The sequence below is a fragment of the Rhinoderma darwinii genome, chromosome 2, assembly GCF_050947455.1.
Source record: "Rhinoderma darwinii isolate aRhiDar2 chromosome 2, aRhiDar2.hap1, whole genome shotgun sequence".
Lineage (NCBI taxonomy): Eukaryota > Metazoa > Chordata > Amphibia > Anura > Rhinodermatidae > Rhinoderma > Rhinoderma darwinii.
Window position 1 is genome coordinate 174,051,695 of NC_134688.1, and position 26,025 is coordinate 174,077,719.

At 39.8% G+C, this 26,025-nt stretch overlaps 1 protein-coding gene across 1 annotated transcript in view; it reads right to left on the bottom strand.

Moving 5' to 3' along the window:
- Window positions 1-2,907: 2,907 nt before the first annotated feature.
- Window positions 2,908-26,025, bottom strand: part of COL4A1 (collagen type IV alpha 1 chain) — a 167,266-nt gene continuing 144,148 nt past the window's right edge. Inside the window, exons 38-52 of the mRNA XM_075852497.1 lie at window positions 25,516-25,642; window positions 25,349-25,429; window positions 22,693-22,791; window positions 21,805-21,855; window positions 21,233-21,418; window positions 19,439-19,572; window positions 19,275-19,347; window positions 16,013-16,084; window positions 10,638-10,766; window positions 10,454-10,552; window positions 10,099-10,311; window positions 9,748-9,925; window positions 8,468-8,582; window positions 8,199-8,371; window positions 2,908-7,389 (exon numbers count right to left, since the gene is read on the bottom strand). Coding sequence (XP_075708612.1) covers window positions 7,308-7,389; window positions 8,199-8,371; window positions 8,468-8,582; window positions 9,748-9,925; window positions 10,099-10,311; window positions 10,454-10,552; window positions 10,638-10,766; window positions 16,013-16,084; window positions 19,275-19,347; window positions 19,439-19,572; window positions 21,233-21,418; window positions 21,805-21,855; window positions 22,693-22,791; window positions 25,349-25,429; window positions 25,516-25,642 — 1,812 coding nt within the window. The 3' untranslated portion in view covers window positions 2,908-7,307. The remainder of the gene's footprint in view (window positions 7,390-8,198; window positions 8,372-8,467; window positions 8,583-9,747; window positions 9,926-10,098; window positions 10,312-10,453; window positions 10,553-10,637; window positions 10,767-16,012; window positions 16,085-19,274; window positions 19,348-19,438; window positions 19,573-21,232; window positions 21,419-21,804; window positions 21,856-22,692; window positions 22,792-25,348; window positions 25,430-25,515; window positions 25,643-26,025) is intronic.

Here is a 26,025-nt window from a genome sequence, read left to right on the forward strand (position 1 = left end):
CCGTAATTTTTTAAGAAAATAGATTTGCATGTGGAAAATGAAAATGTCCCTATAATTAACCTGTAATGTTTCATCAATACAATGGTGTCTTCAGGGATAACGGGGCTAATAATGAACATTATTATAGTCTGGATGGATACTGTAAACTCAAGGTAGATGGTTGAGAATTTAATAATGTTTGCGTTCATCCATTAATGGTATATCATTAATAAAAGTTATGTTTAAGTGCGTGGAATAAGGGCACATTCAGACGTGGAGGAAATTTACTGCTGCAAATTTTGCCACAAATTTGCGCCAATTACGCAACAAATCTGCAGCATCATTTTCATATTTGACAGTTGATTCAGACATGGCGGATTTTGCAGCAGACTTGCTGCAGATTTCAGCTTTTGCATTGCAAAGGCAGAAATCCGCAGTGAAAATCCCCTGCTTCTCCGCAACATAATGTGCATGCTGTGGAATGTACATTCTGCACCGGAAGCTGGTTTCCGCAAAGTCTGCACTAAATTACCTAAAAAGCAATAGAAAAAAAAGTCTGCTGCGGATTTTCACTGTGGCCTGTCCGCAGTGGAATTCCGCAGCAAATTTGCCACGTCTGAACATGTCTTCAAGGTTTTTGTTGCCTTCAGGAAAATAGTATTTGTAAAACCCAGAACAAACTGGCCCATCATATGCATAACATACAAACTTCATTCAGGTAGGGTCCTAACTAGATACAGATCAATGCTCAAGCACTGTAATGTAGCAGCTCTATGGTGCATAGACTATATTTTACCAGTGACAAATGGATGTATATTATTTACTGTCAGACTTTTAATATTTTCTCTCTATTTTATTTCCCACCCCGCATAGCACAGAATTATTACTGAGAGATATTATGGATATGTAACGGCTGTGTTCTGTTATGCTGCACCAGAGCATGTAAATATTAAATAAAATAATTAGCTTCAAGCTCGCAAAAAGAAAAACAAAGTATTAGCACCACCTACTGGATGGATTCGACAGTTTACAAACTGGTTCTCATATTCTTTTGCAGACTGCACTTTTGCTTCAGTGAAAAAATTAAAACCTATCGAACGGGGGCAAACGGAATCCAACTGAAACGAAACAATTACCATTGAATTCAATGGTAATTCAAAAGGAAGCGTTGCTTTATGTTTGGATTTTTGGTCATCTCTGACGGAAGAGAACTACACGGGAGACAACGGTAGTGTGAACTTAGCCTTAAACAAACTGACGCTTAACAGATGATCGATAGTTGGAATTCGTTGTTTTAGAAATGTATCATGCTGGTTCTGGTGGCCTTGGAATACATGGAGAAAGTGGGCCATATTTTTCCATTCTTGAGTGCTTTGGTATCACCGGACTGGACTCTGTATTGCTCTGTCTTTCATAGAGCAATGCAGCACCAGTATATTTTGCATTGCTCTTCAGCTATGTTACATACTGTATAACAAAAAATTAAACATATAGCCATAGCAAAATCAGGGAACCTGAACTAGACTGACAAACAAGAAAATCCTACAAAATCGACACTACAAGGAAAGAGTGTAAAGTCCATGGACATTGATGAGTTTCCGTACACAGTTCAGGGATCCTTGTGCCAGGCAGCCTATGAAAGTCAAAGGATCCCTATATTTAATAAGAAAATATAATGCAATCATGGAGTTTCTGAAATATCTGGAGGAATTATTGTTTTAAACAACTCCTGCCTTAGGCCCCATGCACACGACCGGGCCCGTGATCACAGTCCTGATTATGGACACGGCTGGCCGCTGACAGCCACCCGCATTTGCGGTCCGTGCTCCCATATAAAGTATGGGAGCACAGTCCGTAAAAAGCAAAAAATAGGACATGTACTATCTCTTGCGGAGCCTTTCTACGGCACAGACGACTTCCGATAAATATACGGGAAGGTGTCAGCCATAGAAATGAATGGGTCCGAAATTACAGACGAAATCTACTGTTGTGTGCATGGGGCCCTAAAGTTTTTATGAAATTAAAGTTACATTTTAAACATAACTTTCCTACATGTCATTTATTTACTTGCCTACCTAACATCCTTCCATTTAACTGTGCTCCGTAATGTCTGATCAAGACCATAGGTGAATTCTGGGAGGCATGCAGGGTCACAACAAGCCGGGTTTCTAAGCCGGGTTACATAGTAACAGTAATACACCTTCAGTTTTATGAATATATTGTATTGTCTTAAGTAAGGTGACAAATTGAATATTTGTAATGACGGGGGTGGGGAGACAGACAAGTGAGCCCTAATCTAATCGCCACTCAGTCCCTGCCTACTTGCAACGACCCGCCCTAGGCGACGGGGTACAACTGGGCGACGGTCCCTACTCTCAATAAGTGCACGACAGACAAACAGACAAGGGTACACAGAGCTAGGGGGAGAAAGGGGCAGTTGCCCACGGCAACACCGTGAGCAACAAGAGAAGTGAACAAGCCGAGTCAAACCAGGAGAGTACGAGGTGCCAAACGCAGGGCAAAAGAGTAGTAAACAAGCCGAGTCAAACCAGGAGTGTACGAGGTACCAAACGCAGAGCAGGAGAGTAGTCAACAAGCCGGGGTCAATATGAAGCAAGGACAATAGTACAAGAAGCTGCAGCAGGGCCAGGAAACCAAACGAGAAGAATCACAAGCAAAGGAGGAACAGGAAAGGCAGGTATAAATAGACAGAGGGCGGGAGCTAGCTCCGTCTGGCCAGGCTGTGATAGGTTCTCCCACTCCTAAGCCTGCCACCCTGAGTGGTGGAAGATGGAGTCAGTCTCACAGACCTAGAAGCAGGTGCAGACTGATTATCTATGGGCGTTAACCCTGAAGTTGTGCCTGGCAGATCCTTTACAATATTATTATTTTTTTCAGAAAGACAGCACACTTAATGAAGTCAGTCAGTAAAAAAATACACGTGTTTATTAAAACTGAATGTTTTATGTTATGCACATCAAGAACACATAAAGGGCCTTAACAACTGTTAAAAGGTGGTTTGGAGTTTCTAAATAAAACACTCACTAAACATATATAATTCAGGCACATTGCTGAGGAATCCCGTAGCATAAACAAAAAAAACATTAGGCCATTAATGGGTGTGATTTTTCCATTGCTTGACAACATTGGGTGGGTTCAGTATTTTGAGCCCATAAAGCATAAAAACATACATAACATGAATATCAGTTCAGAATAATTATTAGACTTTACCACAACATTGGCCAATAAGCCAAAGTCACATCATGCATTATTAAAGGGGTATTCCAAACTCGAACATTTATGTCATATCCACAGGATATGCCATAAATGTGTGACATGTGTGGGTACCACCTCTGGGACCCTAACCTATGTGGAGAACTGGGGTACCCAGATTCCTGTCCTGCCTGGTGAGGCGACCAGTGGTCACCGCATCCAGGCAGAAAACCAGAGTTTGTCGCCCATGTGCAGAGGTCTGTCCACTCTGGAAGTTACAGAAACAACCACACGTGGACCCTCCTTTTCCACATAGGTGCAAGACACATAAATGTGGGAGTTGGGAATAAGCCTTTAAAGGACTATAATTTCCAAAGATTGTTTTGTGATATAAAATATGCACAAGTCCATTTTTTTACATGTGTAAGGATGTAACCAGAGCATTCTACAGAGTAATCTAAATACCCAGTAAGGTATTAAGGTTTGTGTTAGAGGGGATGTTGGATAGCAGGTATGATATCACTACAATTATTTTTCCTTAACCTGGAAAATGCACATGAGTGTGTTACTCTGAGGTGGTATAGGGCCATAATAAGGCACCCATTGGCTTTTGTGAACCCCTACTGTAACTTTATATGTCTCCAATTTCATACAGCTGCTTTTTTTGGCAGATTCTGTAAGAATACAACAGGGAAAAAATTATTTTTTGCTTCTCGGGGTGAATAATGCCGTAATACAGTGCTGTACGGAGCACCATAGGGTGGCTGAGCCTCCATACAGCCTCCTTGCACGTGACTACTTGCACATTTGGGAAAAAACAACTGTTGGATAATTGGTCCTTCTTTTGTGGGGCAAAGTTTAAGGATCACAGGTTGTATGGTCTGCTTGAAGCCATGTTAAAAACAGATGCAAATCAGCTATCTTTTCTTTAGTTGAGACCCAAAAATGTAGCACTAATATACAATAATCTATATCTAGTGTGAGTTAGGTGGAGTGTTTTAGTTCAGTCTTCCGTTATGCAATGAATTAAGGATATTTTTATTAGAAAAAATATACATTCTTATTGACATATGTTTCTGGGTTTGGTCAGGCGCCGCTGCTTGCGGCTCCGGTTTTTCCAGAAAGCCATAACGCAGATGTGAACAGAGCCTAAGTATACCTGAAATTTCTAAACTGTATCAATTATAGCCCTCAGATTCAGACCTTACACATGGCTATATTATGGCTTTGAACGACCTATGAGTTGTACGGTGCTGTAATACAGGGGCTTCTATGGGACCCTACTTGTAGGGCTATAGAGTGCAGGATTAGTGGTTACTGATCATTTCCTGTGCATTTAATCTCCCCTTCAAATGAGACAAGTGACATAATCCAACTAGATTGGATATTATCCTTGTCTACTACTATACCTCTGTATGCCTCTGATTTCATAATGAGGTATACAATTTTTTTTGTGTAGGACTGAGTATGAATCTGAAAGAAAATAAGTAGTTTCATGCTCCATCAGATGCTAAGTAACTGAGCGATTCTCCCCTAGAAGCATTGCTACATTTCTGTAAGGCAGTGCCATACAGAGGCACCATACTTAGTCATACCGAGCCACAAGGATTGTGTGTTCTTCAGCACAAGTTCTGTAAGCAAGGTTCAGCCGAGTGAACGATACCGAAAGCCTAGTTCACTATTCGCTGGGCTTTTCTTCCATGTTAAACTACTGGAGATTGGTAAGCAATGTATTTTTTTTAAATGATCCTATATTGTACCCGGAATGGCATAACTGATGCACACAATAGAATGGTATCTTTTCTAAGCTAGGTTACGCTAATTTAGAGGTACTGTGACGTTGCCAAACAATCTCACTGCGGTATGACATTTGCTTAATATGCTTTATTTCTTGAATAAGACATATTCCTTGAACTGCAACCTGATGAGAATAGTGATTCATTATTTGTCAACTAGTGACCAGATTTTAAACTTTGTAAATGCAATGACTTCAAAGCACTAAACAAAGCCAAAAAATGCATCAAGTTCTGTCTATTGTCCATTCAGAATTTAAAACTTACAATAATATAAAGTGCAACTCTCATCTACTAATATCTATGGTGTTTGCCAGTGGATGTGGTCAAGGCATTATGGGCTCACAACCTACAACAATGGAATTTTTCACATTTACTATATGTCAGCTGTATATTCTGTTGCGGTTGTTTAATGAACAAAACAGAGTTATGTCTTTATATAAAAGGTGTTCTGTTTTTATCCTGTGTCAAAGTACCGCTGAAAATGTAGTAAGCCCCTCCATACAGTATGTTAAAATTCAGAATGACTTTTTATTTGTTCTTGTTTGTTATTAAAGGGCTATAGAGAGTAGTTTTAGTGCTTACTGATCATTTCCTGTGCGTTCTCCCCTTTAAGTGGAACAAGTGACATCATCAAACTAGATTGGATATTATCTTTATCCAATTCAATATGGAAGTGTTATTTCTTGGACTGGGTTTACACACACAATTCCTTTAGCAACCAGTCAGACCAATATCAATCTAAAATGGTGCGTACATCTGTCAGAAAATTTATCTAACCTGCTTAAATTATAACTTTGATTATAGAGTTTAAGAAATTATTAATTAGGTTTATTACGGGTAATAGGAGTGCTTTATTATGCTTAGATGAGATAACATAGGAATTCATTTTCCCTGTAAAAAATGTTTCATTCCTAACTCTGTGTGTTCACACACCGCAGATTTGTTGGAGATATTTCTGAGACTGTCCTTTTTATCTGAATGGGGCTTGCAGATATCCATGTGCAACCCAATTCTGATGATTGGCACTGAATTTTAGTTGCAGAAGTTTCTTTAGCAAATCTGCCATATGTTAATATACTCGTATACTCCTCAATTCATACTAAACATCCAGATATTCATACTGGTTTAATTGGTGTCCCGAATCTGTGTGTGTTAACCCAGCCATCATTGTCCTCTCCATTGTCAAAATATCCAATAACCAATTGTAAATGCCTAACATTTTTCATGGTATTCTTATTCCTACAAATGCAAGTGGTAGAATCATTGTGTAGACAATAAAACCACATACTGTAATACAGCAGGGAGCTGGTATCATAAGAGTTACTTTATATATATTTATATAGATATATAGATATTTATAAAAAAAAATGTACATATCAATTAAGGAAATTTGTATATACTATTTTTGCTGACATAAATTACTAAAATATAAATTTAGTATTGGAAAATGTGTAATTTTATTATATGTAAGTACTGTATTAAGCATTTGCTTTAAAAATAAACACTTAGGAATGTGTTTTGCTGTATCATATAAATGAATGATAATATTTGTTATATTGAAAATACTGTACTGAATGCTGTGGGAGAACAGAAATGCAACATTTAGACAACTGTAACTCACCAATTAAAATGCAGCCTTACATTAAGACAATATGCCGTTCCTTACGTTTCAGTCTCGTACAAGCCTCATTACCTGACATTATACACTATATTCTTATTTGCTTTTCTTTCTTCCTTAGCTGCTGTACAATAACTAGTGGAATTTGGGTCAAAAAGGACATTATCTAGTGACTTCCAGGTTGGAGTATATTTGCTGTCATTTATATTTGAAACATAATAGCCAATAGGCCGTACAAGGTATCTTCTTTTGTGAGCTACCAGTTACAACATCCCTAAGTTCTACTTTGTACAGATAATGGACGTTTATATACTTATTAAAAAAACATATATTGATTTTAACAAATATTTATATTTCTTAAACAGAACCTAAAATATAGTACAAAAATAAGGAGTCAACAGCATAAGGCACTGTGTATCTCCTAGCACCTTATGAATTAAGAAATCAGCTTCTGTTGCTAGAAAGTATCAGTGCATTATAAACATTATGTAATTTCAAAGTGCCATCTTGTATGCAATAAAAGAATCTAGTCTTGGCTGTGTTTCCTTTTCGAGTTGGCAAGGACCGTTAAGAACAGAGTTAGTTATGTAAGTTCCTAGAACGCACTTTACTGTTTTCTTGTACAATAGTGAGGTACATTGATATAGTATTTGGTTTCTTCTATAATACAAATAGCACCATTCGTTGTAAAACTTTGGTCTTTAAGTCTGTCTCATGCATACTTGACAGCGGCTGACATGTGTACGAAGATCTCCGGCTTTGAGAGTTGAAGGAGTAGGTTTCCTGTGGAAATAGAAATTGATAACAAATGAGTCATATAAGTTATAATAGCATGATAACCAAGTGTAATGTGGTGCTGTAATATACTTTATGAATAATGAGTTGGAGGGCTGAGCTATTTTAGAGTAAAGAAGCACTCCTACAAAATGTTTTCCACTCCCTCAGCTGTGTCATGTGACCAGTAATAGGACTCTCCAACTGCCACAGCGTCTCGTGTGGACAGGAAGTCAGTTTCTCTATTCATTACTATCACAGCCTTGATGTGAGTCTTGTACAGTAGGAATGAATGGAGAAACTGACTTCCTGTCCACACATGAGACGCTGTGGTAGTTTGAGAGTCTTATTGCTGGTCACATGACACAGCTGAGGACCCGAAGGACGTGTATAACTCACAAATACAGCCACCGGTAAGAAGATTACCTTCACCACAATTTACATAATGCGCCTCTCTAATGGGCCAGAGATTAGAAAAATTTGTGGGAGTGCACCTTTAAGACATTGATATGAGAGTTCTTTATAAAACATTCAATCAAAACCAAGTACTACAAGCAATGATCTGCTACTCCAGTTAAGTCATAGTGTACTCTCGTGAAATGTATGTGCTACAACATTCATTTTTTTTCATGTTTAGAATTCCCTTGGCTTATGTACATGTCTACTTGCACACTGTGTTTGTCAACACACTTGTAGGGTAGGCCATCAATTTTTGGGTACTGGAAACCCCTTTAAGTCGTTTTGCTCAAGTTAACTGAACCAAACCAACCATATGGTTTTGAATGACTGAAAGCTTTAAGGTTTATTTGGCCACTCACTTGAACATTTCATTCCTCTCTATTGTAGCAAGCCAAAAACTGTAAGTATTGGCATAATAGTTGCAGGTTCCTCGTCCATGGCACTCAATAAAAGGTACACTGCGGAATTCTTCTAAACAAGATCCTGGTGATGCTAGAGCTTGGCCAGAGCCTTCAGCACCAGCACTGGTTTGCTAGAATTAAGAATACAATGTTATTTAGAAAATGCACTTACATTTAGCATACTTATAGCACAAAAACATGGCAGGGAAAAAAACACTAATACTCACCATTACGTATGAATATCCAATCCATAATGAAATCCATCCATCTGGACATGGGGGTATCTGAATTGTTTGACTATGAACTGCCATTACCATTGCAGGGGCCTCACAAACACTGCACCTATTAAAAAGAATCATTGGTGTTGTTTATATTGAGTAAAGTATGAAACTATAACTCATCATAAAATAGTGAAATCAAAGTAAAGTTGGTAAAATAGTTATTTTACTTTTGCAATGTATGAAGTATATTTCAGGTATAGCTCAACCAAACTTAGAGGTTAGAAATATAATTATAGAATGGTTGGAGCATTATTTTTTCAGTGCTACAAACTTGAAGGAAATAAGCAAATCAAATAGAGGTTGCCTTGTTTGGACAATCCCTTACCACGCAACCGGACCATAAGCTGCTCAATTAGGAGGGGGGGGGTCCCTTGGTCTGAACCCATATGATCAACTGGTATCACTCGGAAAAATGCCAGTATTTCCTTCTACAGCGGACATCTTTTCTACCTATGTTGCTATGTTAGTATTTATTAATTTTACAGAGTTCTGTATACAATAGTCACCTGGGTCTTCTGCATAGCTGGGCTGCTCATTCAAAGGAAGAGTTAATCACTTAGCAAAATTACCATATCTGTGTTATATTTGGTATAAAAAAAAAAAAAGGGAACTCAGCACTCCAAGGTATTATGCAATAAGTGATATTTTATTTCACATATAGCGAAAAATAGTAATCCAAAAGGTTTAACGTTTCAGTCTATACATTCGACCTTCTTCAGACACGGATTACGTGACAAAGGTCGAATGTATAGACCGAAACGTTAAACCTATTTTTGGATTACTATATTTCTCTATATATGAAATAAAATATCACTTATTGCATAATACCTTGGAGTGCTGAGTTCCCATTTTTTATACGTTGATGTGGAAGCCTACTCACGCACCCTTGAAACACGGAGTGCTGCGGGATCAAGAAAGTATGTATTATATTTGGTCCCATACAGGGTTATTGGAGGGCCAATTCATGGTAAGATAGTAAGATAAACTGCAACCTTCCTTATCTATTTCAAATCTGACATAACCACATACCACATTAAGCAATCTTTTAGTTTCAAGCTCTATGTAATTATTGCATAGTATTGTAATTTAATAAGATTTGTATATATAGATAGATATGAGATAGATAGATAGATAGATAGATAGATAGATAGATAGATAGATAGATAGATAGATAGATAGATAGATAGATAGATAGATAGATAGATAAAACAGGTCAGTTTGGTTACCTGCTGATGAAAGGTTGGATATTCTCGCCAGTTACAGGAGCCATGCTCATTGGCATTGGTTCAGGAGTGGACAACCAGTAGGAATAGTCATTTCTTGATGCAAAATTGCATACATTATTAATATTGCAGAATAGGAAAGGCATTGTGCTGAATTTACGTAGACAGCTTCCAGATGCACCTAAAATTGAAACAATATGATTCTAGGTAACTCTCATGCTGAATCTGAAAGTTGGGTACAATTAGTAATATTTATACAGAGATTATATTTGAAAATTCAATGTTAGTAGGAATAATAAGGAAGATAAAACAAACATTTGATATAATAAAATCCATTCAGGGCAAATTTCTTACCAAGATCTTGTCCATGTGCCCTTTCATTTCCTTGTACATAGAGCAATGAATAGCCAGTATAAACTGGGACTGTGGCAAAAGGACATTGGGGAACCTCAATAGTTTGGCTGTGTCTTGTAACTAGGAACCCATGAGCCATAGAAGCTGAGCCAGGTAAGCCCATTGGACCAGGTAAGCCATCTGAACCTGGTGGACCTGGATAGCCTCGTGGACCTAAAAATATAAAAACCCTGATAAAAAAATCTATATGTATCTAATTTAGTTTATAATGATTATTACATTTTATCGTACTGCTATATAAAATAAGTTTGGTCGCATATTTTCCTTAGAAAATATAAAATGTGCAATAACATACCAGTTGGGCCACTGGGACCCAATTCTCCTTTCTGTCCTGGGATGCCATTTATTCCTGGCACCCCACTTGGGCCAGGCAAGCCAACTGCGCCAACTAGTCCTATCAAAAATTAGGAGTAATGTTTATATGCAAAATAAAGTATTCTATTTATATGGAACTGATTACATTAAGTCAACACACTAACCTTGCTCTCCTTTAAAACCTGGAAATCCAGGAATACCTTTTGGACCAGCAGGACCTGGTTGACCAGGAGAACCTGTTTCTCCTTTGAACATCTGAAAGGCACCTGAAGCTCCTGGGGGACCTTGTGATCCTAAAGAGGACATACAAAACAATCACCATGTATTACATAACTGTTATTTAGTATTGCTAACCTGCACACATTCTGTTCTCAAAAAACTGTGTTTTATTGAGAATCCCTTTCATCTGAAAGCCATCAGAGGAATAAAGTAGTCAGCACTACACTGTCTATAGTCAACAGAACTAATGATTTGATGTAGATAAATATAGCAATATGCCACAGTTTGAAATGTATAGGGTCTTCCTGGTAGGGACATTTCCAAGCGATGAATAGTATGGGCACAAAATGGTATGAACTAAAGCTGGGAGTTTCCTTGTTAAAGTGTATGTCCACCTTTAAGCATCATGTCATTTTTTAGGTCCAAAATTTTGAGCTGATTATTTTTTTATACATCTTTAAAGCATTCAGTGCTCCGTTTCCTGATACAGAGCTCCAAATCCCCTGCAGAGACATAGACTAAAATATAACATTCTGATTCTTGCCGTCATCACTAGGGGGAGCTAAGGAGCTTATTGCATACAGTTTTATTTTTGAGTTCAATATACTGTAAGCTCTTTATATCCCCCTATATCCTAAGTGATGGGAGAGGATGTGGATGAAGGGATATGGGCAAACTTTAGAATTTTGTTTAACCCCTTTTTATCCAGAGGAGGGTAAAAAAAAACATAAGGCATGAACCAATCTGCCCAAAACAGGAAAGATTTCCCTCCCGATCCCAAGTGGCGATCAGACTGGATCAATATTTTAACAAGAATTCTATACATTGAGGTGCTAATATTTTTTTGTTCTAAGAAATGATCTACTACTACTACTTTTACTAGCTGGGCGTTCTGATGAGAAGTATCATCCACTTCTCTTCAGAACGCCCAGCTTCTGGCAGTGCAGACACAGCCGTGTTCTCGAGAGATCACGCTGTGACGTCACTTCCCCAGGTCCTGCATCGTGTCAGACGAGCGAGGACACATCGGCACCAGAGGCTACAGATGATTCTGCAGCAGCATCGGCGTTTGCAGGTAAATCGATCTAGCTACTTACCTGCAAACGCCGATGCTGCTGCAGAATCAACTGTAGCCTCTGGTGCCGATGTGGCCGACACGATGCAGGACCTGTGAGTGACGTCACAGATCTGCACTGCCAGAAGCTGGGCGTTCTGAAGAGAAGTGGATGATACTTCTCATCAGAACGCCCAGCTAGTAAAAGTAGTAAAAACGCCCCGATGTACGCACATAATACACGCCCAGTTGTACTTTTACTTTTCAACACGCCCAGTTGTACTTTTGCAAGCCTCATTTGCATAAATACAAAAATGGTCATAACTTGGCCAAAAATGCTCGTTTTTTAAAAATAAAAACGTTACTGTAATCTACATTGCAGCACCTATCTGCTGCAATAGCAGATAGGGGTTGCAAAATCTGGTGACAGAGCCTCTTTAACTGGTATCGCCACGTCAGTAAAAGTCCAAACTATCACAATATAGCATTGTTTAACCCGCTCGGTGAATGCGGTAAAAAAATATACATAAAACACGCAAATTCCTGTTTTTTGGTCATCTTAGTGCTTCAAAAAAATGAACTAAAAAGTGATCAAAAAGTCGCATATACCTCAAAATGGTATCGGTGAAAACTACGGCTCGTCCTGCAAAATGTAACATCTCTATATATAACAAAATATAACATCGCTGGCATACTTTTTTTTTAACTTGGGAGAATATGGGTGACAATCATACGTCACAGCCTTTAAAAGTATAGGTCTTTTTAATAGCTTTCATGATGTATCCGTAAAACACATACTATAATAGACTATAGGTGTAGAATGCCTGTGACAAATGTCTAACAATGGAGTCCATCATCTATAGACGATTTTGGGAATCCGTTTAATGGACCCGTTAAACAATTCCCCTAATAGTCTATGGGTGATGGTTGCCACTGTTAGGCATCCGTCACTGTCTATGTTTACCGTATACGTCAGGAGCTTTTCATGGCATATACATTAAACCTGCGGAAGAAACATGATGTGAATGGGGTTAAGGGCATGACCACACGTGGCGGATTTCCTCCGCAACTGTCCGCATCAATGCCGCACAGAATCTGCGTTGCAGATTCTGCAGCGGATCTGCACAAAATGTGCAGAAAATTGATGCGGACTGGCCGCTGCGGACTGCAGGAAAAGTGCTTCTCTTCTCCCTATTCAGTGCAGGATAGAGAGAAGGGACAGCACTTTCCCTAGTGAAAGTCAAAGAAATTCATACTTACCGGCCGTTGTCTTGGTGACGCGTCCCTCTTTCGGCATCCGGCCCGACCTCCCTGGATGACGCTCCAGTCCATGTGACCGCTGCAGCCTGTGCTTGGCCTGTGATTGGCTGCAGCCGTCACTTACACTGAAACGTCATCCTGGGAGGCCGGACTGGAGACAGACGCAGGGAGTTCTCGGTAAGTATGAACTTATATGTTTTTTTACAGATACATGTATATTGAGATCGGTAGTCACTGTCCCGGGTGCAGAAACAGTTACTGCCGATCGCGTAACTCTTTCAGCACCCTGGACAGTGACTATTTACAGACGTCTCCTAGCAACGCTCCCGTCATTACGGGAGCCCCATTGACTTCCTCAGTCTGGCTGTAGACCTAGAAATACATAGGTCCAGCCAGAATGAAGAAATGTCATGGTAGTAAAAACAATACGCTCCGCAGCACACATAAGATCTGCGGACTTCATTGCGGAATTTTGACTCTCCATTGAAGTCAATGGAGAAATTCCGCCATGAGTCCGCAACCAGTCCGCCACTGCTCCGCAACAGACAGAGCATGCTGCGGACACCAAATTCCGCTCCGCAGCCTATGCTCCGCAGCGGAATTGTACGCATCGTGTAAACGAACACTGCTAAATTAAAGTGAAAGTCAATGGAGAAACGGCTCCGCTGCGGATTAACGCTGCGGAGTGTCCGCAGCGGAATTTAAGTGAAATTCCGCTATGTGTGAACCCGCCCTTAAAATATTATGCAGACAAGTGTAAAAATTTTTTTTGGACATTGGACACTTCGGGCTTATTTAGACGAACGTGTAATATGTCCGTGCAATGCGCGTGATTTTCACGCGCCTCGCATGGACCTACAGTATGTTAGTCTATGTGGCCATGCAGACTGTCCGTGAGTTTCATGCAGTGTGGGTCCACTACGTAAAACTCACGACATGTCCGTTATTTGTGCGTTGTTCTCGCATCACGCAACCATTGAAGTCAATGGGTGTGTGAAAATTACGCGCAGCACGCCAAAGCACTTCCGTGTGACGCGCGTGATTCGCGCAACAGCTGTAAAAAGTATGAATGAAAACAGAAAAGCACCACGTGCTTTTCTGTTTACAAACATACAAACAGAGTGTCATAATGATGGCGGCTGCTCGAAAACCACGGAGTCACGCATCATACGCTGCTGACACACGGAGCTGTTAAGTACCTTTTGCTCGCGCAAAACACTGCGTCTTTTGAGCTCGCAAAAGGCACACACTCGTGTAAATCCAGCCTTAGGCTATGTTCACACAGAGTTTTTTTGCATGCAGAATTTCTGCCTCAAAATTCAGTTTGGAAGTTTGAGGCAGATTTTCCTCTCCCTGCACAACGATTTTCGCAGCGTTTTTCACCCGCGGCCATTGAGCGCCGCGGCATAAAATGCCGCAAAATACGCTTTCTCTGCCTCCCATTGAAGTCAATGGGAGGTTAGAGGCATAAACGCCCGAAGATAGGGCATGTCCCTTCTTTGAAATCAATGGGAGGCATTTTCGGGCTGTTTTTGACAAGTTTTGCGGCGCGGTTTTCGCGTAAAAAAACTTGTCAAAAAACTCTGTGTGAACAGGGCCTTAGTAGTACACAAGTAAACAAAATAAAAACAAAATAAAGTCTCCCTTGAGAAGGCTCTGTTCACATCTGTATCATGGCTGCCATTCATAATCAAAGCCCTGGCACTTTGCTGGATCTATTGTACGACGGATCCCAGTGGCACCCGATAGACCCCATTGACTTATAATTTGTCCTTTCGTAGTTCTTGTCATTTTGACAGCAAGAATAGAGATGCATGCTGTCATATTCTTGCAGTCAGAACAGAGCGTACCATGACAGTGCGCACAGAGCTTAACTTATTCATATGGATTTGCTAGTATAAAAGGAAAACTACTTACTATATTAAAGTGTAACTAAACTTTTACAAAAATGTTGACATGTCATACAGTAGTGTCATGTCAGAAATTTTGATCAGTGGGGGTCCAATAACTGAGACACCACCGATCACTAAAATGAAGCGGTAGAAGCACCTTGTAAAGCCGAGCGAGCAGTGTATGGGCCCAATAGAAAGTCTATACGTCCATACGCCGCTCTCTCAGCATTGAGGAATGCCGATCAAAAACGAAGTGGCACAGTGCTCACCCGATCGTTTCTGCTGCTTCGATTTAGCGATCGGTGGAGGTCTCAGTGCTCAGATCCCCCTCACTATGACATGTCAAAAGTTATTTCAAAGTTTAGTTACACTTTAAAGCTTCTCTAAACTTTATTCTCATAAATAGATGAATTTGCATATTAATATATTTAATGTATATTTGTGCATCACTGTTTTATAACACATATTACAGCACAACAGGAAATGATGATACTATTTAAATCATAACAATAATCATTGCCTGTCTGCTAGATGTCAGAAAACCAGCAATCACCCGTGGTGTCATGAGACATAGAAAATATACAAGTTATCTGGCAGGTGGAAGTATTGGACACCTTGCCTCATGGCAAAGTTTTATAGTGGGTGTCTAATAACTAAAAGAGTGTGTGCACCGTTGACATAAAAACATGATTCATTTATATGCATGTGATAAATTTCTGTAATAAAATGCAGCTAAGAAGTCTTCTTAGGGATAAATAGCATGCTGTGAATAATGTAATACTGTTCTGAGAACATATGCCCTTACAGTGCTCAGGAGAAGGTTAGCAAGAGGCAGGAGAATAATATATGACTTTAGAATAAAATTACACAGAGGGTTTGTATGTAGTTTGTAACCAGCCCCTGCATCAACCTAGTGCACAAAAGTCTGGAGAGGAGATGCATACACAAGTCGATAGCATAATTTTACTCGAGAATTTGCATAAATACCTAATTTTTTTTAATGTTACATTAATTGGCAACAATTAAAAATGTGATTGCAAAGGCGCATATAATGTAGCCTTTAATGCTTTACTGACTTCTTGTAGAATAGATGCTCCAGTACACATTAAATTACCTTTTGACCCAGGCTCTCCTCGATCTCCATCTTGTCCTTTTTCTCCTATTGTACCTTCTGAACCTTTTAATCCTAAAATTGTACAAAAATAATTAACCAAAAATAATATATTCAGTAGGAATATTTGAACTAAGGTTATAAATTCAATTAATTAAATTAAGACTGATACATCTGTCTGCCTAATATAATATATCTGTCTTTGACAGTATTTACCGTTATCTTTGTTAAATTATGTTAGTGTCTTATTATATCCCGCCTAGGTTACTGCGACATTCTCCTGGGGTTTCTATCCAATACTTTTCCACCCATCCAATTCAACCTGTCCAGGGTTAGGATGTAGCGTGCGGCGGCACACACCACATCCTGACTCTCGTCGGCGTCAGGACACAATGTGCAGTGGGCTGCAGTAGTACTCTGATATGGGATCTGAATATTTTTTTTTACTTTGCTATAATTCATTTAAAGAGTACCTATTGTTTATTCCGGAGCAATTTGCCATGTTCTGTTTGCACCCCAACTTGTGTTCCTCCCTGAGGCTGGGGACGTGGACCAAACTTACAAATCTGCTAGTAACACATTGCTACAGAATGATGCCTCACTAATAGCGGGTGGGGGTGGTCACTTCAAATAGCCACATCTTGGACTGTGTACACCTAGAACTGTGAATTTTATCTTTTATATGCCACCAGGATCGCAGCTGTGGGTGTCAGAACCGGAGCTATCACCAGTTGAAAACACAGTTGGGAATGGAAGCTGTATACTTTTTGCATATACAGTTCCCATTCCCGACTGTGTCTTTAACTGGTGATATCTCCAGCTGTGTCACAGCTAGAACTGCATATGAAAGATAACAATCTCATCTTTTATATGCCACCAGAACCACTGTTCTTGGTGGTCCACAGCCCAATAAAAGGCTATTTGAAGTGAGCCCCCTTCTCTCCAGCCTCAGTCTCTCACAGTCAGCCTGCATTTCGTCTCTGCATTCTTCCTGCTAAAGACGGGTTTGCCTTAGCAACAGTGAGAGGGCAGCAAATTACAAAGAAGAGGGACCCCTAGTAGCAGGGATTTCAAACAGATTTTTCAAGTGGGTATCATAAAAAAATTCAAAGAGCAGATTTGTTCAGGATCAAATATAGTGACGGTAATGGAGGGCGTCCCAGATATCTTGGCTGTATGGGGCCCAGAAATTCCTGATAGCGGCCCCCGTCCATGACTCCAAAAACGTAATTCACATACAGCGCATGTGGCGATCAAAGTACATCTTTTTAAGGATGCAGGTACTGATTATACATGTAAGTATATGTGTAGACAGCTATTTATACACACTATAATGCAGTGGTGGCAGTTTGGGAGCCTAAATTCTGCTGACAGGTTCACTGGGCCAGATTGCAAAGGAAAGAGAATGTCTCCAATTAGAAAAAAAACGTCACCTGTGAGTCACTGGATTAATAGAAGAGCTGTCACCTCTTCTGACTGATCTGTTATATTAAATACGTACATAAATGCCCTGTGAGATAACAATTCTAGAGCATCTTTACTTAGAACTCTGCATTGTGACGTTCCTCTGTTATTCCTCCTGGAAATGTATGAATAAGGCCCGGCCTACATGGAAACTTTTTGTAATGCAACTAATTTATTTTAAATATAGAGCACAGTTGCAGTCAAAAACAATACATTGCGTTGCATGCAGTCTTGCTGACTGCAGCCGTGACTCGATAATAAAAAACAATCAGTAGTGCTACAAAAAGTCTCCGTGTTGCACAGGCCAATTGACTAAATGAGTATTAACATTCCCCTTGTCAATAGGATGTATCTATCCCTCACAGTCTGATACGGTCAGCGATGATTGGACACTATCAGAGGGTCTAGGGTCACAGCCTTTTGACAAAGGGAATGGTAACACCCACTTGTCAATTTATTCATACATTTCCAAGAGGAATAACAGATGAACAGCACCATGCAGAGTTGTAAGATAAGGCGCTCCAGAATTGTTATTTAATGGGTAATAAAAGTCAGGAGAGCTGACAGTTCTTCTTTAATTGTTATGTTCTCTGCCTGTAACAGTCTCCGATCAGTACTGTATTCTCTTGTATAGTCTGCAGCATAATATTACTCTGCCGAGCGCCAGTGTAGAAGTGGTGTCTGATCTCTATATGGTCAGTGTATGGTGGTATTATTGGTGCTTGTATAGTGGTAGCTTACTGTTGTCCCTGATTGAAAAAGCAATGTCAGTCCTTGACCGTATGATTAGGTGTTTATGTTCTACTTTTATTTTCTTTTTGTGTCTATGGTGTGGTTTACCTATTTAAATGAGTGGCAAGGGGTAAAATTATATTTGGAAGATAAACTGTCTCTTGTAGATTATAATCCCTGATGGGCAGAGCTAGTGCTGGGCAATTAATCGAAAAATAATATAAATTTAATTTAATCGCAATTAATCAACGTCATCTTGCGAATTTTGGTTTTATTAATTGTTTTTTCCCGGTTTAAACTGTATCTGCATCTTTAGGACGCAGATACAGTTGTAACCAATGGTGGAGCAGGGAACCGTAAGGTCCCTGCTCTACCATCACTATGTATCTCTGGACGTGAGGCAGTGACGTCATCATGCCTTTCTGCGCTGTGCCGCACAGACCAGAGGAGCAGAGGAATCCTCCACTCGTCATTGAAACGGGTTAGGTGAGTATGTATATTAATATTTTTATCAGGCATTATTGGGGGCAGCTGTGTGGGCATTATACAGCGTTGGGCAGCTAGGGGGACATTATACTGTATGGGGTGCATATATAAGGGCAGTTATGGGGCATAATACTGTGTGAGGGCAGCTATGGGGACATTATACTGCGTGAAAGTCAGTTATAGGGGAATTATACTATGTAGAGGTATCTATGGGGGCATTGTACTGTGTGGGGAGCACTGTGGGGGCAATATACTGTGTGGGGCCAGTGTCTGGGTATATTATATACAGTAGTATACGGTTGGCTCAGGGGCTAAATATTAATTCAATGGCGTAGCAGGCAAATCAGGGCGTGACATGCAAAAAGGGGTGTGGCTTAAATAATCGTTCAATAATTGTAAATCGAGGTTACATGTTCAATTAATCCTGATATTATATTAGGTCATAATTGCCCAGCCCTAGGCAGAGCCCTCTCTGCTTTTGTATTAGTCTATTACTCAGTAAGCTGAAAGTTAATAGTGGCATAAAATTAATAATAATTTATTGATTTATCTCTACACAACACAAAATTTTGACTTGGTTTACCTGGAAATCCTGACAATCCTTGGGGACCTTTGTCACCTTTGTCTCCTGTTTGACCTGGAAAACCTGCATCTCCCTATAAATAAAAGAAAGTATTTATGCACCTTATACATATTGGAAAAAGTGTAAAGACCGGAAAGAACATTTAAAGTGGGATCATTACTTACAGGCAGACCCTGAATTCCATGTTCACCTTTTACTCCCTGAAAACCAGGGGCTCCAGGCCAGCCTCTTTCACCTGTCTCTCCTTTTGCTCCTTCCTGTCCTGGGACGCCAGAAACACCTGGAGGTCCAGGAGACCCTGGAACAAATTTATAAATAATTTAAAGTTTTTTGTAGCTTCAATTTTTTGTCTTGGTACGGGGGGTGAAGTATGGAGCGGGCTCACGCGCTGAGCAGCCTCTATACGCTGTGGGTGTCAGCTGTGTATTACAGCTGACACCTCGCACTAACGGCCAGGAACAAAGATCGCTCTGTTCCTGGCTGTTTAACCACATAGATGCCGCGGTCAATAGCAACTGCGGCATCTAAGCCATTAGAAAGAAGTAGCGGCCCCCTCCGACAGCCCATCTGCCTCCCTTGCGACACGATCGTGGGGGGCCGATAGTTGTCATAGCAGCCCATGAACTTAATTAAGGCCCCCAGGTCTGCCTTCTTTCTGCCTCTGTTAAATGCTGCCTCTGGCAGGGCTTAACAGTAGCCGGTAAAAATGTCAATACACCGCAATTACATTAGTATTACAGTGTAATGAACCAGCGATCTAATGATCGCTGGTTCAAAACCCATAGGGAGACTAATAAAAAGTGTAAAAAAAAAAGTTAAATAACGTTTTCAGTAGTGTACAAAAAACTATTAAAAGTTCAAAAAAAAGTAATGTAAAAAATAAAACTAAATTGATATCACCGCGTCCGTAAAAGTCGAAACTATTACAATATAACATTATTTAACGCGGACAGTGAACGCCGTAACAAAAATGAGAAAACACCAGAATCACTGATTTTAAGTTACTTAGCGCTAAAAAAAAAATAGGTAATAAAAAGTGATCAAAAAGTTGTGTGTAGCAAAAAAGGTACCAAAACTACAGCTCGTCCCGCAAAAAAATAAGCCCTCTCCCCACTTAATCGACAAAATAGAAAAAACTTATGACTCTTGGAATGTGGTGACGCAATACAACCCTTTTATTTCTTAGTAAAACATTAAAAAAAACTATATAAGTTTGGTATCACCGTAATCGTATTGAGCCACAGAATAAAGTTAAGTTGTCGTTTTTACCACACGGTGAAAGCCGTAAAAACGAAATACAAAAAACAATGGGGGAATCGCAGTTGTTTTCATTCAATTTCACCCCACAATGATATTGTTTTTCAGTTTCCCAGTACATTATATGGTTTTTAAATAGTGACAATATAAACTACAACTCCTACTACAAAAAAAGCCCTTACAACACTCCATTGATGGAAACATAAAAAAGTTATGGCTCTTGGAAGGTGGTGAGTGAAAACAGAAAACAAAAAAAAAAAAAGATGGCTTTGTCCTGAAAGGGTTAAAGCAAGAAAGGTTTAAGTGGCTTCTTTGCATCAGTCACTATCACCAACAGGTAACACTACTGGATTGGCATGCTGGTGTGGTGTATTAGAGGTGTCACTCAATATAGTGTAGATGGCACTAGCATTATACAGGGGAATATGAGTACCATTCCCAGTGCTGTAGTGTTATTAGGTACGTTTTTTTGTTTTTTTTCAAGTAACTGAAGAAGTTTTGTTAAAGTGCAAGCAGAAGACTGGCATAAAAGAGAATGGTCTTCCAGTCCATGGTTTTCTTAAAGAATGCTTCTGATATACACAATTCTCTAATCTGCTCTTCCATTAAAATAAGAAAGATGAGTTGTGCTGATTAAATTAAAAATAGTTCCATCCGTTTGTATTTAGTTCAAATTAAAAAAAAAATTGTTTATTCCTTACCTGGAAATCCTGAAGAACCAGGCTGTCCTCTGTCACCTTTTGGTCCTTCCATTGCAATTCCAGGAAGTCCAGGAACACCAGGCGGACCTCTCATGCCTTGGTCTCCAGTAACCCCTTGATCACCTTTAAAGCCCGGGAATCCAGCGGCACCAGGTGAGCCAGGAAAACCAGCATTACCTTTGATACCTATCAAACAAAAATTAGACAAATAATTAAACAGACTGTAGTGAAACTTATTCTATAATACTTGATGCCTCCTTTGTTTCACAATTGCAGACACTGCTGCTCTGGAACCGGCCTAAAATATAGACCACACATATGGCAGTGTGAACAAGCCCTTAGATTGCAGCTAGAGTGTCACTGTTAACCTACAAAAAAATAAATATATATATATATATATATATATATATATATATTTATTTTCTGCCTGTTTGTTTATTAAGTTTATATAATTCATGAGAGATTTTCTAAGGGCCTGTTCACATCAGCGTTGTCTAATGCAAAACACTAGTCAGATCTATGTCCATAACTTAAGTTAAATACTTATAGTATATACTTATACACATTCTTACCTTTCTCACCACGTTCACCAGGATACCCAGAAAGGCCTCTCCCATGTAAACCTTAAATGAAATAAATATGCTGTAATAAAGAATGTCTAAATCAAACATTGTTGAGCTAACAAGGAAAAATACTGCTAAAATAGCAGATATGCAGATGAGGGACAATTAATAAAACAATAAAAATGTTTACTTCTGTAACACACTCATACATTATTATGTTCTTATTAAAACTGCCATATTGCAAATCACATACAAAATCAGCTGCTATGATAAAGGCTTGTTGCCATATCTCAATTTAGCATGAAGTTGATGCTTTTCTTTACTATTTGGAAATTGTTAGTGTGAATAAGTTAGTCTGCTTACAGCATTAATCTCACACACACGCGTAGAAAAACATTTCCGCAGCATATTATGCAAGTTTTACGTGCAGATTTTGGCTGCGTATTCGCAGCGCATTTCAACCCCTTCTACATTAAAAAGTAAGAAAACAACAACAAAAAAAAAAAACAGCCAAATAACTTATGAAATGTTATAAAAATGTTAGGGTATGTGCACACACACTAATTACGTCCGTAATTGACGGACGTATTTCGGCCGCAAGTCCCGGACCGAACACAGTGCAGGGAGCCGGGCTCCTAGCATCATAGTTATGTACGACGCTAGGAGTCCCTGCCTCTCTGCAGGACAACTGTCCCGTACTGTAATCATGTTTTCAGTACGGGACAGTAGTTCCACGGAGAGGCAGGGACTCCTAGCATCGTACATAAGTATGATGCTAGGAGCCCGGCTCCCTGCACTGTGTTCGGTCCGGGACTTGCGGCCGAAATACGTCCGTCAATTACGGACGTAATTAGTGTGTGTGCACATACCCTTAAAATATAATTTAACCTGACTTACCTGGTTCACCCTTTTCACCAGGTGTTCCCGGGATCCCTTCATAGCCAGGTTCTCCCTTTTCTCCAATTGAGCCAGGGTGGCCTGGAATGCCATGTTCACCTAAACATTTTTTAAAACCATAACACATTTTTTTTTTTTTTAAAACATACGTTTTTTATTGACAGAAGAATCATATATCACATACATACGTTTGGCATATACAATGTGCATTTACAGTTTTGTAACAATTTTTTCCCCCACAGAAGGAATACAAAATAGAAAATAAGTAATACAATCACTGTTATGGGGGTAAGTTACACTGGAAACCAAGGTATATGCCTACTCAGGTCATGTAGATTCTCCGTCAATGTTTTGGAAAGGAAATTATAAAAACCGAACGTAAACAAACCAAAACAAAACAACTCAGATTGCAAGAGCATGAACATTACAATATGTGGAGGTTTAAGTATGCAGGGAATCCACATAGTATCTAGAGGACGTCCATTTGTCCCATTGGAGACATTGTGAAACCTGAGATCTTTGCAGGATTATCGTTCGTTCCATAATACAAGTGAGATTGACATACTGAATTACCTCAGTTAATGTAGGAGTGGAGGTTTTCTTCCAATATTTGGCTACAATAATTTTTGCAGAGCATAGTACATGAAAAATAATTGACTTATCATGAGAGTGGAAATCAGCCAAGCCTACATGTAGCAGAGCTAAGGCAGGAGTGGTAACTAGTGGGAATTGTAGAATAGTCGACAGGAGTTTATCTATCTTGACCCAAAAAGTCCGTATAGCCGGACAATACCAGAAAATATGTTTAAGAGTCCCCACCTCCACTCCACATCTCCAGCAAATATTAGAAGTAGTAGGATATATTAAGGAGAGGCGATGGGGCGTCAGGTACCATCTATATAGCACCTTTCTAGTGGTTTCTAAGTAATGAGTAGAGTTAGACAGTTGGGAGGCCAGCGAAAAGGTAGCTTCCAAATCTACACTATCCTGAGGTAAGGATAGATCAGCTTCCCACCTCCTAACACACTGGAGATCAGATTTTTGTAATGTATCTAGAATAGCCATATATGCTTTGGAGACCCCCTTTGCTGTTTTGGAGTACTGAAAAAAATAGGATTCATAGAGTGATTTAGAGGTAAGAGGATCACTGCTTTTGCTTATTAAGAAATGGCGAACACGAATATACTTATAGAAATCATTAGTCCGTAAATTGAATTTGTTAACAAGCTCTGCAAAAGTAGAAAGAACACCTCCACTCCAAATATCCCCCACCGTATTTAGTCCCTGAGCAATCCAGAAGGACAGGTTCAAATTAGGAATTAATTGCGCGAGTACCCGAATATTCATATCTGACAATCTCATAGGAAAAAGAGCTTTTTTGACCACCACTGATTTCCACGAGTTTAGAGCAGCCTTACTAGTTAGCAGAGGCGGGACAGGAATAGGCAGTTTAAGTGCTGCAGCCCACAGATATGTATCAAGAGATTCAAAATGCCCACAACTGCTTTCAATTAGAACCCAGTGTTTTACGTGTGCTGGATTTAACCACTGCCTTACTAACCATAACACATTTTAAGGGTTTTCATTTCTTAGCTCAAATTGCATCCAATTTACTGCCTATAAACTATACTTAAGATAACAGTAAAGCTCACACGACCTATTTTCAGGCGTAACGGAGGAGTTTTACGCCTCGAATTACGGCTGAAAACACGGCTCCAATACGTCAGCAAACATCTGCCCATTCATTTCAATGGGTTTGCCAATGTACTGTGCCGACGACCTGTAATTTTACGCGTCGCTGTCAAAAGACGGCGCGTAAAATAACAGCCTCGTCAAAGAAGTGCAGGACACTTCTTAGGACGTAATTGGAGCCGTTTTTCATTGAATCCAATAAAGAACAGCTCCAAATTACGTCCGTAATTGACGCCTCGCAAAACGCGAGTACGAGCAATTACGTCTGAAATGCAGGAGCTGTTTTCTCCTGAAAACAGCTCCGTAATTTCAGCCGTAATTGACGTTATCATGTGCACATACCCTAAGGGTAGAACCATCTCGCGGAAAAAAGAAGCGACATGCCCTATCTTCGGGGGCAGAGAAAGCCTATTTCACGGCATTTTTGTCCGTGGCGCTCAATGTGCACGCGCGAAAAACGCAGTGAAAAACGCGGCAAACGGCGTGAAGGCAGATCAAAATCCAAACGGAATTTTGAGGCAGAATTTTCTGTCTGCAAAAAAACTCAGTGTGAACAGGGCCTAAAGCAGCATTGGACTGGGGTCGATTGAACACTGTACACACGGGACATATCAGTAAGGTAAAATAAGTTGTTTATAAAATGACGTTGTCTGCTGCTGGAACGTTGGGACCAATTATTGTATCAAAGCCTGGGCCCACTGGAGGATCCCCTGGTGGTCCAACCCTACAGGGAATGCAACTGGAAACTGGCTTCTTGTTTAAATGTAGATGTCAGAGGGACAGATATGCACCTGACTGAATTACGTTATTACCATACAAACACCTTCTTACAGTACGGATACTGAGAAGAATATAGACCATAAGCACTGCTGCCAAATGGAAAACGACTGAGATTATTAGCGGGTATTTAAAAGAGCATTAACGGTCGAAAACCTAATCTGTTTTATTCATTTATGCTTCTCACCTGGTTGTCCTTTTGATCCAGAAACACCAACTTGTCCAGCGAAGCCCTTTGTTCCTTTCTCCCCTGGTACACCTGGGTTACCTATTGGCGAATGTAAGCACGTATGTTAAAGTTTCTGTCTTCCCCTTCTCAAAATATTCAGTTAAATTGACCAAACATATATTCACCTGGAAACCCTGCAGAGCCTGATGATCCTTTCGGTCCTGGTAACCCAGGCATTCCAGGGACACCAATGTCACCTTTATCTCCCCTTTCACCTGATAAACCTTGAACACCATCAGTTCCAACATCACCCTACATTCAAATACATGTATTTTACAAACAAATTTAAAAAAAAATCAAAACATATAAAGCAGATGATACATATATTCACTTTCAGAGGAAAGTTATCTTTTTTAATTTCATTAAACACAGGGATCAGTGGAATAGAATTTAATGCTTTAATATTTGGATATAATAATGCAGTCTTAATATACTTTTTGTGTTAGGCTAGGTTCACAGATGCATTGTATTGCTGTTGAGGAGCAGAACAACAAGAAATGGAGGTGCTGGACCGTCGCATGATGGACTTTTAGGGCATGGCCCCACGTGGCGTATTTCTTCCGCAACTGTCCGAATCAATGCCGCACAGAATCTGCGTTGCAGATTCTGTGGCGGATCTGCCCAAAGTGTGCAGT